This window comes from Rhinolophus hipposideros, assembly GCF_964194185.1.
Source record: "Rhinolophus hipposideros genome assembly, chromosome: 10".
In the NCBI taxonomy this organism is placed as follows: domain Eukaryota; kingdom Metazoa; phylum Chordata; class Mammalia; order Chiroptera; family Rhinolophidae; genus Rhinolophus; species Rhinolophus hipposideros.
In genome coordinates this window covers 82,547,714-82,561,395 of record NC_138056.1, presented here as the reverse complement: position 1 = coordinate 82,561,395, position 13,682 = coordinate 82,547,714, and the positions used below count along the sequence as shown (strand labels likewise).

Sequence of the window (13,682 nt, the reverse complement as noted above, 5' to 3'; positions counted from 1 at the left end):
AAATACAAAGGAAAGAAGTACACCTGAGTGTAAGACTGACTCTCTAACATGACCATCTAATCAAGAAAGCTTTCCTCCACAAAGAGCCATCTGCTCTCCAGCATCTTGGCTACTGATCCCTGCTCTGTGCTGTTGATACTTGCATGGTGCAAGGGGTACAGGCTTGTTTGCTTACAGGGGAGCATTCAACAAATATCAAGCGCCCATAATGTGTGTAGCACTGTGCTGGTGCCTGTAGAGCCAGAAAATCCCTTTGACCCCTGAAAATATGGTCAAGGGAAGAATATACATACACACACACATTGGAACTCAGTAGCAGGAGGTACTGTACAGTTAGGGCTCATTCAGTGGCACAGGCAGAAGACTGAGGAGACAGCGTCACAGGAGAGGTGGAAGGGGTCTGTGCTGTCAAAAAATGGGTAAAATGTGAAAAAAATCAAGGGCAATTTTACCGAACCACTTCCACCAGTGCCACCCCCCACCCCCCACCAGGGACATCTGGCAGTGTCTGGAGACATTTTTGGTTGTCACCGCTGGGGGTACTTCTGGCATCTAATGGAGAGGGGCCAAAGATGCGGCTAAATATCCTATAATGATGCACAAGACGGACCCCACAGCAAAGAATTATCTGGCCCCAAATGCTGAGATTGAGAAACCCTGCCCTAAAGGGAACCAGACTGGAAGTTTCTGGGGACGGTGGTGGCAGTCCCATACTGGCAAGGAAAAAAGAACCTTCTTCTAATGACTCTGGGAAGAGAGAAATCAGAGAGAAAAGAGCAACATTGGCAAGGGGGGGATGAAAAAAAAAAAAAAAAAGAAAGGATGACACTTTGGAAATTAAGCATGAAGGCCAAACTTTACTTCGAGCATCTATTCTGTCTTCAGTGTGTGTGTGTTTCTATCCTGGGCAGATATTAAGCCGTTGTTGCTAGGAAATACACTTCTTTCTTAATAGAATGTTTACTAAATTGCCTTTTCTCTAGAGTTAGCATCTACTCCATTAAGATTGGTTTTCATTTGTCATTTATTGAATACCTTTTGAGTGTTACTGATATGCCTGTATGCCTGGTGGCAGGAATATTATTAGGACGCTAGTAAATACTCTTGAGCGGCCTTGGATGGAATGAGCCACCTTTTCAATGTTTGCCCCTAAAGTGCATGACCATTTTTTTCATACTGTCTTAAGTGTGTACACTTTTATTTTACTGACGATTATGAACCTCTTACAAGTGGCATTGCAGCCAACCAGTTTTAACCCACATTGATTTATGAGGGAATGGAAGAAATGAGAATACGATAGTGGTGCAGGTCACCTGATTCTGCATTTTAAAAACAAAAGAGTAAGAGACGGGAAGTGAGTGATTGTTTTTTTTCTAATGCTTCTATCATCATTGCCATACTTTTATGTTCCTTGTTTAAAAATAGACCTAGAGGTAAAGACTTGACATGTTTCCATACAAAAGATTTATCAACAGTGCAAAAAGTAGTATCACAAACACAGGTTTCTCAAGATTAGAAAGTGCTAGTTGGGGCTGTCTTTGTAGTGGGAAATAAAGGACTTGGTTGGAGGACCCTGCCCTCCACTGTCTAGCAGGAGATGAGTATTAGCTACTACTGCCCTTTCCCTCTCTCCACCATCACCCTCTTCTTTTCCTCTCCTCCTTGGGCCTTGTCCATTCTTGTCCCCCCTCCCACCAGCATTCACACACAACATGATACAGGAATTGTTTTCCTTGTTAAATGAAACCACTGTATAGATTCCTATTATTTTCAGGACATCTGGTTTTCAAATGAAAAGGTCTCGGGCACAGCAGCACTAGTGAACAATTCTGAAGAAGCTTTTAACAAAACTTGAAATTGCTTAACCAAAAAAAAAAAAAAAAAAAAATCCACTCCCCCTCCTGCTGTTCTGCAACACACAGTCTCTTCACTCAAAGGGGGGATGACAAGAAGTAAGAGATCTTTATTATAGCTCTTCTGTTTGGGCCTTTGAGCTTCAGTTCTGTTCCTATCCACTTCTCCCGTCCCTGAGAAATGGGAGTTTAATTAAAGCATAACATAGATGGAAAGAAAATTAACCTGGAAACCAGTGGAAAATAAGTTTCAAAGTTTAATTTTCTAGCACATATTTTTGCTTTCAATAGATTTCAAGTATGTATAAATAAATAAATAAATAAATAAATAAATAAATAAATAACTATATTTAATATACACTGGCCAGCATAGCACAACTATGAAAATGAAATTGTCAGGGGAATTCCTTGCCTGCCCTAGCGTCTAGATTTAAAGCAGCTCCATAACACAAACTGAAGGGGAATTCAATTAAGAAAACCCATTGGCTCCTTATTGACTTTAGTTAAGAAAATAAACTGGGGGAAAGTGTATTAAAATATGTCTGGACTGCTTAGTATGCTTTCATTTAAGCTTATGACAATCAAAATGGGAGAATTTAAATTCTTTGCAATTAAGCTCTGCTTTCGAGCAGATTGGGTTCTCTGGGTTATTACACTGTGCATGTTTTAATGTACACCCTACTCACACACACCTCAGAATGCAGTCTTGCAGTGAAATCTGTGCATTGTAAAGCAGGAGCACCACAGAGCAATTGGAGAAGAAAAAGTATTTAAGGTTGTGAATTTAATTTTGTTCTAGGATTTTCATTTTCATTTATGGCACCCATTGTGTTTGAGACCACGGACTAATTTATGGATTAGTTTTAAAACCCCAGTCTGTCACACTCAATGAACAATTCTAAGTTGGAGAGAATCCATATGAAAGGATTAGAATGTGCCACAGTGGAGCTTACACATGACTGTTTCAACTAAATAGTGCCCAGCTGCCTCTCAGGCAGTTACTTTTTTTTCTTTCTTTCATTTTTCTTTTTTGATACTTAGTTAAATGGCTAGTGTCTCTAATCTCACACATTGTCAGAACCTTTTCATTTTTTTAAATATGATATACCGCAACATGAAATATAGATGATGTTTAATTTATTCAAGATAGGATCCCATAAATTGTTTGTATGGCTGGGAGACTAAGAAGAAAAGTCAAGATTTAGTAAAATGGGCATCTTTCAAATAGCAGTATGGGGCCCACCCTTGGACACCTTGTTTGACTATGCTCATAAACCAGCTAGAGAGTAACTATTAAGAACGTACACACTTACTGGGTTTTCAAGAACATGAGATTGTTTTGTGTTGACCATATGAAATAAATGTACAATAAATTTGCCCTTGTAATTAAAATTAAAATAAAGATCACAGCTCAGTGAAGCCTTTTTACTTTCTAACCCTATGCAACCGTACGTAAATCCAACTCAACTTTCTGGGACCTGTTTTTCTCATAGGCCTAGCTCAAAGGTGATTCTTTAAAGGCATCAACAAAACAAAATTTAGAAAACCTTTGTTAGGGCAATTACCACTCTCATTTTTCCAGCTAATTTAGCATTTATAACTTATATTGGAAATTTACTATTTGCATTTTGCCTGTTGCACACTTAAGATGTTGTCAGACAAAATAGTGGCCCCAGGAATGGATTCACAGAGGTGGGCTTGCACATCTCTGCAGTCTTCTGATGAAGATAGCCTTCTAAATCCTGCTTCACAGAGCTGCGCTCATTCCAGAGCCAGGGTGTCTGGTTTCTGCATGAAGACATCCAGCAATTATGAAGGAGAATTAGAATCTGTCACTGCGCTCTCCTGCGGGGAGCACAAAGTCACTTGGAAAGAATTTTTTTGTAATTCTTTACTTGAAATAGCCTCTGTTTAGATAGCACACCAGACGCTCTTAGAGAAATGGAATCAGCCACTCCCCCAATACACCCTCAGTCTTGCCCAATACACCCTCAGTCTTGTTCTAAACTTTGTAGCCAACCTGTGTTTCTGCTGCAGTCTCCTGCTCCATTGCTGGTCATGGTTTTGCCTTTACCAATCAGCTGCAGTATCTGTGTTTGACTTGAACCTTTGCCTTGAACCCTGTTAGAATTGTTTTTTCCTTTACAACATCCCTTTCTCCTCCCCTGTTGGGTGCAGTTGATGGATTTCCCATCCCCAGAAGGGGAAGCAAGCTGCACTGTGAACTTGCCTTCCTTTATTTGCTAGCACCCACATAAGAGCTGATGTCTAGCTTCACTTGCCTTAATTTCCTCATAAAGCGGACATAATGTGAGGTAGGAAGACAGTAAATTGGGTAGTCACTGGTTAATGCTAAGATACAACTTTTGAGGATTCTAACCATTAGGTTTTCTTCACCCCCTTTCATTTTATACTAATCATTTACCTGGTAAACATACAGCATGTTAGAAATGTTACTATAAAAATAATGAGCCAAGTTGTTTATTACTTTTTTATTTTGGAAAGGAGTCAGTGCCTTAAAATGCCATAAAATGTATTAATATGCATGTAAGTGTTTCTGTACAAATGTGCATTTGATTTTGCCCTTCAAATTGAAAGCACCTCAAACTAACACTTGACTTGGATATTTCAAATAAGATGTGTCAACTATGTCATGAGAATCTGGTATAGAGATGTTTCAACTGTACAGTTTTTGGTATTGTTTTTTACTGCTATTTTATGCATACAGACTTGACTTGTAAGTATCATGTTCTTATGTGGTATATTTTATGCTTTTCTTTCCTTCATCTGTTCTTCAGAAACCCAGATAAAATGTATATTAAGCTACAGTGGCCTCTCAGACTTCTGGTTAATTCTGGCTCCTTTCAGAAGGGCTCTAAAGTTTTGATGGTATAGAGTCCTAAGGAAAGCATGCCAACTGAGGGGAAACACCAGTGTGAATTCCCGTGTCATATTTATAAATCAGAAGCACCAGGCTCGTTTGATTAAAAAAAGAAAGTTGTTTGGCATTCCAGTGCATTTAAACATTGCCTGTATTGAGTCCAACAAAGTCTTTTGAAGTCTCCAGAACTCACGAAAATAACTACCACCTAAATATCTGCATTATAAAAAAGACACGTAACTACTTGCACTTTTAACCCAGAAAGCCACTTTAGCTAGAGATGACTAGCTCATGTGTCAGTGTCACCACTTCTCTCTGGCCAGAAGGGGAAAGTAGAGGGAGACATACTTGGAATGTGTAGAACTGAAAATTAAAGCATGGCCAGATGGGTTGACACTGGAATGAAGTTGGCTAGAAGAGCAGTGTTAAAATGACTCTGGAAAAAGAATGTCATCGTTCATTTTGTTAGGTATCTATCCCACTTCCCCTCTAGCCAAAAGTAAAGAGAAAATTTCTTGAGCCCCTTGAGGAATTTCCTGTGAAGAGGTGCCAGTATAGCACCTGGTTCTGAAGCCTGGTAAAAGGAGGAGAAAACTAGAACAGCATCGGAACTAGACGAGACAAACCATGCTTTCTTCCACAGTATGTGCATCTGACAATGAAAAAAAATCCACGTGCTATCGCCTAATGTAGCCACGAAGTCAGGGTCCCTGGTAGCTCTCAGCAATGTGGTTCTGAATGTGAGCCCAGGGATGGCTGGAGACTTTGATTTTTGGAGTGTCACATGCCACGAGATGAGAAGTGGCATTTGGCAAACAAATCATGTGGACTTGGGTGTTTCCATGACAGACTTCTGCTCTTAGATTGTAACACAGTCAGATTTGCAGAGTTCAGAATGTGTGTGTGTGTGTGTGTGTGTGTGTGTGTTTCTGTATATATATGCCTGTGAATGTGCCTATGAGTGTGTGTTTGTGAGAATGTGTGTGACAGGAACTAACCTGAAAACCGTGAACGTGTTCATTCCCATGTCCTCCCAGTTAATTGAACTTTCCAGCTGAACTCCGCTGAAACAACACACTAGATGGAAAACTTGCACCCATGTATTCATCCACAGACAACTGAGCATCAGTCATAAAAGGATCCAAAAAGCGTAATATTCATTGAAGTCTAATTGGCAGTCATGACGCCAAGTGGGTTGGGTTAAAACAAAGGCAATGTTTGAATGTATGCGTCCATTGTTTAGCCAGCGGTTGGGCTGAGCTTTTCTGTCACAGTCCGGAGCCTTGATGCCTTAAGAGCCCTCTACCAGTCAGAGTTTGCCCTGGTGTTTCTCATCACTTTGCATGCTCCCCTGACTCTTGACTAGCAAGTAGATGTATCCTGGCAAGACCCCCAAAACCAAAGAATTTACTGTTTTCCTCACTGGCTCGCAGCTTGGAGCTGAAGGCATGTCTTAAAACAGTGCAACTCACTTCAAATGCTTTTTGCTTTTCATTTATTATTGCTTGTCACGCGATGTTCTTTGAAAGCTTGCTCATATATTATCTGTTCCATTTTTTTCCATTTTCCCTTTTTTTGCATGCCGTTCCTCCTGTTTCTTCCCTTCCTCCAATCCTCTGTTCCCGTCTGTAGACACAACGGCGACGACAGAACCAGCAGTTCACGGTTGGTATCACATTACTGTTTATCTACTTTCTCAGCACTGCTGAGAGGCAAGGCAAGCCTGGGAAAAAGAGAAATGTAGTCTTCAAGGGCAATCATGTTTCAAGTAGATTGATCTCATAAATATACTCTAATTTTTAAAGGCTTGAAAGACATGGAGTCTTGTCATTTCTGTTGTGAGTTTCAGCAGCCAATGGTTGCGGTCTGAGATGAGGCTGGCGGGAGGGCAGGACTGGCAGCTGCCCCTCGCCCTTATTTATGTAACCCCGCCAGACACGGAAATACAAGGGACTTCAAAAACCTAATATTTGCCTAAAGACCGAGTTACTTTCTTCATTTATAGGCTAGAGTCCCAGGTACATGTTGAAGGGGAGTCATTTGTGTCACGTAGTAGTTGAGACTGAAGGACAGGTCAGGGCAGAAGATTCCTGTTTAAATTCATGAGGTGGTGAAAAGGAAGGTCATTGCTCTTTTTTTAACTATGTCCCCAATCGTGTTTACCTCCACAGCCCCTTCCTGGTTCACCCTTAATCTCTATGTGTGTATAAAAGTTTATGTTAACATTTGGCAGGGAACATCCCAAACTAAGGAGGATACCACCCGTGTATTTTAACAGCGTTAACTGGGACTTTAAAAAAATCATTTGTGTACGGGTATCTCGTAGGAAAAATACTAAAAAGTGAGTTAAGATTTTAACCAAAAGGTGATAAAAACAGGAGGGGGCATCGGGAAACCCTTTCCCCAATTCCACCACTGATTTACTAGGTTGGAATAAGACTATTAACTTTTTATGTCTCTTCAATCAGAGAATTAGGATCATGTTTCATCTGTTTATTACTTTATTACTTAGCTCAAACCTAACCGTGCTGATATTGTACTGGACACAGATATGTTAGTTAAAAAGTGGACTGAATTTTAATAATTGAATCCAAGGGAATTACTTGGTAAAGGGCCTACTTAAATCACTTTGCATGTTGTGCAGGTTTGAGATCCATCATTTAAATGATAAGAGGTGATCAGCCAACCCTGTACTGTTCATTCAACTATTAGAGAAACATTTCTTCCTAGTACAGACTGGTTTCCTTAAATAGACCTACATTTGAGGACTTACCTGTTGGAAATCTCTAAGCTAAACGTGCCCTGTGTGAGCTAGCCGTGAAGGTCAGGCCTTGATGCTTGGCGGATCACCCCATATTTGGACATGCTGATGAGGAATTCTGAGAAAGCAAAATAAATTGTAGGTACAGAGCAGTATAGTCCTCCCCACTCCACTCTTACCTCACCCTGCCCTTTCCTGCCATTTGTATAAAGGGGAAAGTTCATAAAATAAGTTAAAGGGCCAACCAAATACATTGACGATCACGAAAAATCAATTAGGTATAAAACTTCCACTTTCTAATGTAATGCCCCATAGTGCTGGCTGCAACTCAGGCATTGCACTCCATTAAGCTCGGTTATTTGTAGGTTTCATCATTAATTGAGCACTTCCTGACTTCTATCGATTATTCTTGGAGCTTTAAGGCTATTTTAATGTAGTTCAAGAGATTTTGTTCTGTTCTTTTTAAGATGTTTTAAGTTCTGAGCTTCCTATAATTAACTCCAGGGTCAAGTGTAAACGTAAGATTCCTGAATTCTGTGAGATCTTTGAAGAAATATTGATCATTTATCTCCTAAGACTCCAGAGTTCTATTTTCTGGGTCCCTTCAATAAAATCTATGTACTTATGTGACTCTAATGCATTTAGGCCTTGGAGTTGCACGGGATGTGAAGAGGAGGAAATATATCCCCTGACTTGAAAACTGAGAAGTTTACTTAGGGGCCAATCCTGATTTTAGGGCACTGTTTTTGATCAAGTCTTTCCATCTGGAAAGAGAGAAAGTGAAGGTGATCTCTTTGTGTGGAATAATAGAGAGACACTTGGAGCAGGATTTTATATCATTTCTCTGGCAGGAAATAGACATCTGTGTAGTGTGAGCAGCAACCTGTCTTATTAGTTCTGGGACAGTGTTGAAGCCAGTGATACCTCAGTAACATGTTATTGACTGGTAGTGCCTGAGAAATATACCTAGAGCCAAGAAGTTTGGGGAGGAAAAAAGAAAGAATATATATATATATGGTGATTCTTTAACAGCAGAAGGAGAGAAGTGATAACCTAGGTTGATTCCTATATAATGCATTTATAAATACACTCTCCAACTTGGCTAAAATCCTCACGGTATCCCCACAAATGGGTCCTGCCACTATTTCAAGCAGCACATTCTCCAGCCCACAGCAAAAAGCTTTAATAACAGCCAAAGTAATGTTGAGAATCTTACTGGACAGAGGGGAAAAAGTCTCCCAAGTCAGTTGTCAGGATGAAAACAGTAATAGGAATATGGTGGAAATTACAAAGCAGGGAACAGGTATCCAAACAGATGAAGATATAGAACTGATTATATTTGAGTGAATTATGACTAAAACCCATCTTCTTTGATGCAGCAACCATTTGACTTAGATGCACTTGAGAATAATCTTGAGATGTTCACTATGGAGATCTGAGCCTAAAAAAAAATGTGGTTTGATAACTTGGCAACTTAAATGACAAGACATATTATTAGGTCAGCCAGTTGTGACCATTTTATTGGTCTTAAAAGTTTTCATACTGGATTTCCTTCCATATTTCTCTTTCATAAAAAGGAAAACAATGATTTTACAAAAAGCTTTCCCTTTGAAGACTCATTAAAATATTTTATTCAAGCTTGTGTTGCTAGAGTATGTATGAAGTATACCAGTTGTTTATGTACGTTGACCATTTGTTCTTACCAATATCTGATTGGAATAAGAAGCATGTATCGGAAGGTTAGAAGTGCATGGGCATGATTCAAAATCAAATGGATTTTCTCCAAAAAGAAACCAAACAATAATCAGCCACAATGTATTTTTAAGGATCTGATTGATAGTAAAGATAAATGTGAGCGTACGAACGGAATTTTTAGACTAGGGTGATCTAAGGGATCTTCTTTGAATAAGGACCTTGAGCATTTGTGCTTTTGGAGCTCATCCTTAAGGCCTGGGCAGGAATAGTTCTGTGTTACCTGTGCATGCTGAGCAATGCAAAACGCTCTCTGCCAAATCCTGGTACCACTGGTCTGAACTTGATGGCAGAAATGCATGAATGACTTAAAGCACGGATGGTATAGTGGTTCTTATGGTTATCGGTATGTGGGTGTGTGTGATGGTTTTTATTTGTTTGTTCAAATGTGGGCGCTTCTCTGTGATGTGTCTTGTGCCTTGTTCTTTTTCTTCCCTGTGTGTCCCCTCTCCCATCCCCCACCGACCTCCCCCACGTGAGGTTTTGGGTGATAGCATGTCCATGGTCTGGAATAGTGCTTGTGCTTTTGCTGCACTGCAGTCAGCTGGCTTCCTCTAGGTTGAGGTCTCTCTTTCTTTCTTTTTCTCTGTCTCTCTGTCTCTCTGTCTCTCTGTCTCTCTCTCTCTCTCTCTGTCTCTCTCTCTCTCTCTCTCTCTCCCCCCACCCCATTTTATTATTTTCAAATCTACCTGTCCTTTTGCTTTCCACTTCTTGATACATTAGATGCTGATGATCTCATGAATTTAGGTATCCCAAATGAGTTTTAAAATAGTTTTAAATTCAGTATGTAATTGTGGTAAGACTCAAACTGGGAACCCCTCTGAAATAATTTGTCACTTTCACTTTTGGTTTCAAAATATTTGGCTTGTGCTAGATAGATACACTGCCTTTAGGTAACTACCCCATGAGTCTCCCTTTCCCTGACTTACTTTATAAGTAGTGCAAGCCACGATAGAATTCTAAAAGCACATGAAATTCTCATCTTACTTTCTATACAATTGTGGGAAAATTCTGAAGCTCATTTTAAAGAAAAATAGCCAGCAGTGCGCATTATTACAACCTCTATGTCCACCCCTGTGTATGTACCTCTCTGCACATCTCTCTGTGTGAGCACACGACAGTGGCATTCAAAGGCTGTCATTCAGTCAAGGGACTCTGCAGACATTGTATGTTCTACTCAAGAACAAAGCTAAAGAGGTTTATGAATGGCTGCAGGACCTGAAGATTGCGTTTCAGCCTTGATGTGCAGTTTGGAAACAATGTGCTACTGTTTAACGGCGTGAACCAAATTTCTGCTAATGGGAAGAAGGGAAAAACTCTTCACAAAAGCTGACAAAGCAGGAAGAACAGGATGACTGAGTTTTTAGATTAAAACTACCGGGGGCGTCTGAAATCTCTTATGGCTGATGATGGAAGTAACAGTTTCCATAATATGGCCAAGTGATCAGATGTATGCCGTTTAGGTAAGAGAGAGACAATCGCCTACTTTTTCCTAATGGGAATGGTACTAGGATGGGTGGGCTAAAGCTTTTGTTTCCCAGAAGTTTTATTTGATTGTTCTCTTTTGAAATTTTCTTTTAAAAAAGAAACCCTGATGAACTGAACCCACAAACATTAAGATTTTACTTGACTTTGAATTTCTTTCAGTATCTCTAGGATTTCTTACTGTTTCTAATTTTTGAAGTCTTCCTTAACCGGGTTTAAAATCCTACTTTTAGAAGCCAGCGATGTCTGGTACAAAGGAGGAATGGCAACAGCAGAAGCACTACCTGCGGTTAGGCTGCTTGCCTCTCACGGTAGCACCAAGAAGCAGCAAAATACACGTCTGCACGGAAGAGACAATTGTAGTGTATATGTTAAACTATCACGTTTGCACCGTAGGACTTTATTAATTGCTCCCCAAAATCCCATATGGACCACAAGTAAACTTTCATTTGTTTAACAAACTCTAAAGAAATTGCTTGAATACATTTTAATTAGAAGTGACAAAAGGGCTTTAACGGATGATATGAAAGTTTAAAGGAAAAAAAAAACAAGAAGTGGTTCCCCACTTGTTAAATTGTGAAGATTTATTTTGAAGAATATTCTCTGCTTCATAAAATGCATCTTTGTTGTCTTCTTTGAGAAAATGAAAGGTATATAATTTTTAACATGGAGGAAAACTACCTAAATCAGAAGAATTTTAGGAGGTAAATTTTGCGTGTCATCACTTGCACACCTGGTGCTTCAGTATACTCTTCCTAATTATATTTATTCAGAAATACTCCAACCATGGCGGAGTACTATAGACTTATAAAACACAATAGTAGTGCAAAACCAAATTTAATTCCACTAGCCCAAGTGGCTTCCTATTCTCAGATGTAATCTGAGCAGTAGATTCCAGATGACATGGTGTTTTTTAAAGTTTATGTCATTAAAAATGACAGTTTCATCTTTAATGAAGTGGATATCAACTGTCTGTTGCTTTTTAATGGGAAACTTTGCATATCAATGGTATTTCATAAACATATTTGTCTTTATTTTTTTAAATTAGCTTTCTAATGCCCTCTCCAAGGAATCAAATCTTGAGCAGTAAAGCTGCCTATTTGAAACATCCTTGTTTAATATGGTTCAGTGGGCACCAAGCACGTTTCTAGAATGCTTTGATATTCATTGGGCCACGTAGAAGTGAGGGATTAGCCTTCTGAGAACTGCAAATTCATAATTAACTACAGAGAAGTACTTTATGTTGCCCATTTATAACAATTATTCAAGTAATTGTATTCATCAGTCTTTATTCAATGGATAAAGCCAATTAAAAATAGGAACACTTTCAACCAATCAGATTTCAGAACAAATGGATAGCATAGCATCCTTACTCAGTTACCTCTATAATTTGTTGAATTACTCACTGCTTTTCCGTTAGTAACCCAAATCCATAGTTTAGGTACATCCTCCATTTTTAATTGACACCTGCCCTTGAATATTGGCACCCGAAAGTCTTGATGGAAATCCTTCCAGAGCTGATGATGTGATTACTTCCTTTCACAACACCGAACTAGCTCTAATGTTCATTTGGTTTCTTTATAAAACAACTTATAAAATCCAAGCTTTTACTGAGCATTTTATACCTGAGTATTTCTGTTAACTTGGGGTTTTTTGGGGGTTTTTTGGGGTTTTTTGTTTGTTTGTTTGTTTGTTTGTTTTGTTTGTTTGCTTTTTAAAGTGTGATCAGTTTGACATTGCTTGTTTCCAGAGCATTTGTTTTGGTTGCTTTTATGCTCTGGTTGGTAGTTCACCGAGCCTTCTCCCAAATCATTATTAATTCGGCAAATACTTTCTGAGCATATATTTTGTGCTTGGCTATAAGAGAAGGGTAAGCTGAAAAAATAAGATGTTCCCCTCTCTTCAAAGACCTTGCAGTTTAATAGGTCCACAAACATCTTCAAAAGTGACAAATCCCATTAGAGAAGTATTCGCAAATTGTGCAAATTAGAGGACCTGGAACAATCAGACAGGACTTTGAGCAGAACATCGAAGAACAAGTAAAGGCCTCCTTGGTTGTCCAACATTTTGTGGTTAATAGACTTCATTAAAGGATCACCTGTAAGTAAAGCGTGAGGAAATGGAAGCTATCTTCTACCTGAATCCCCCATTGTTTATCTACTTTCCTCTTCACTTCTTTTGCTTCAAATCAGAGTTTAGCTGAGAGCCATCACAGCTGGCCAGCATTGGTGGTGACTGGGATGTCAAGCCCCCACTTGATTATCTCCTGACCTAACTGCTTTTTCAGCTTTGAGGGTTTTATTTTTCAGGAATACCTCTTGATTTTTTAAATTTTCTTTTAAAAAAAAAAAATCATTTCGCAAATCAGATTTTCTGATGAAGGCATAACCTGCAATCTGCAGTTAGCAGATGCTGTACCATTTGAAGCAAGTGATCCAAGAGCATCATAAATTGATCCTGAACTGTATTTGTCAGTATTGGCAAAGGATTTCAATTTACGGTAAAATTTGAACTAAAACTTACAACTATATGTAACATCTAAATATATTTGTATTTTAGAGATAGAGCATCAACAGCTAACAATCGGGCTTTATTTGTTTTTCTTTTTTGCATGCTGTTATGAATGAGTGATTTTAAACATTCACCTTCATGTTTCATGTGCTTTGAAAGTGGAGACTGAGGAATCTTTCTGCCTCGATTGTGTATCAACAAAATTAAATGATTGGAGAAATGTACTTACATATTAGTACATTCAAGCTATCCAAAAAAGAGTGAGAGCAAGAGATTTGGCTCATGTTTCTAAGAGATTCATCCTCAGTTCTTAAGTGTTTTGTTTATGTCCCTTGAGGAATGAAAAGAAAAACGATTTGTTTTTACTTGTAAGGCCTTACTCAGTTGCCCAATTCCGCAGAAGAACTGGACAGTGAGGACCTCTCAGGTAAGGGCTAGT

The 13,682-nt window shown here is 39.0% G+C and overlaps 1 protein-coding gene across 6 annotated transcripts in view; it reads left to right on the top strand.

Moving 5' to 3' along the window:
- CADM1 (cell adhesion molecule 1) overlaps window positions 1-13,682 on the top strand; it is a 323,545-nt gene that overhangs the window by 294,018 nt on the left and 15,845 nt on the right. For 2 of the 6 annotated variants that reach the window (XM_081061889.1, XM_081061891.1), the window contains 2 exons: window positions 6,367-6,399; window positions 13,617-13,670. The exons of 2 other annotated variants lie outside the window; for them this stretch is intronic. In XM_081061889.1, the coding sequence (XP_080918015.1) occupies window positions 6,367-6,399; window positions 13,617-13,670 (87 nt within the window). The remainder of the gene's footprint in view (window positions 1-6,366; window positions 6,400-13,616; window positions 13,671-13,682) is intronic. 2 more of the 6 variants (XM_081061890.1, XM_081061893.1) reach the window with 1 other exon arrangement.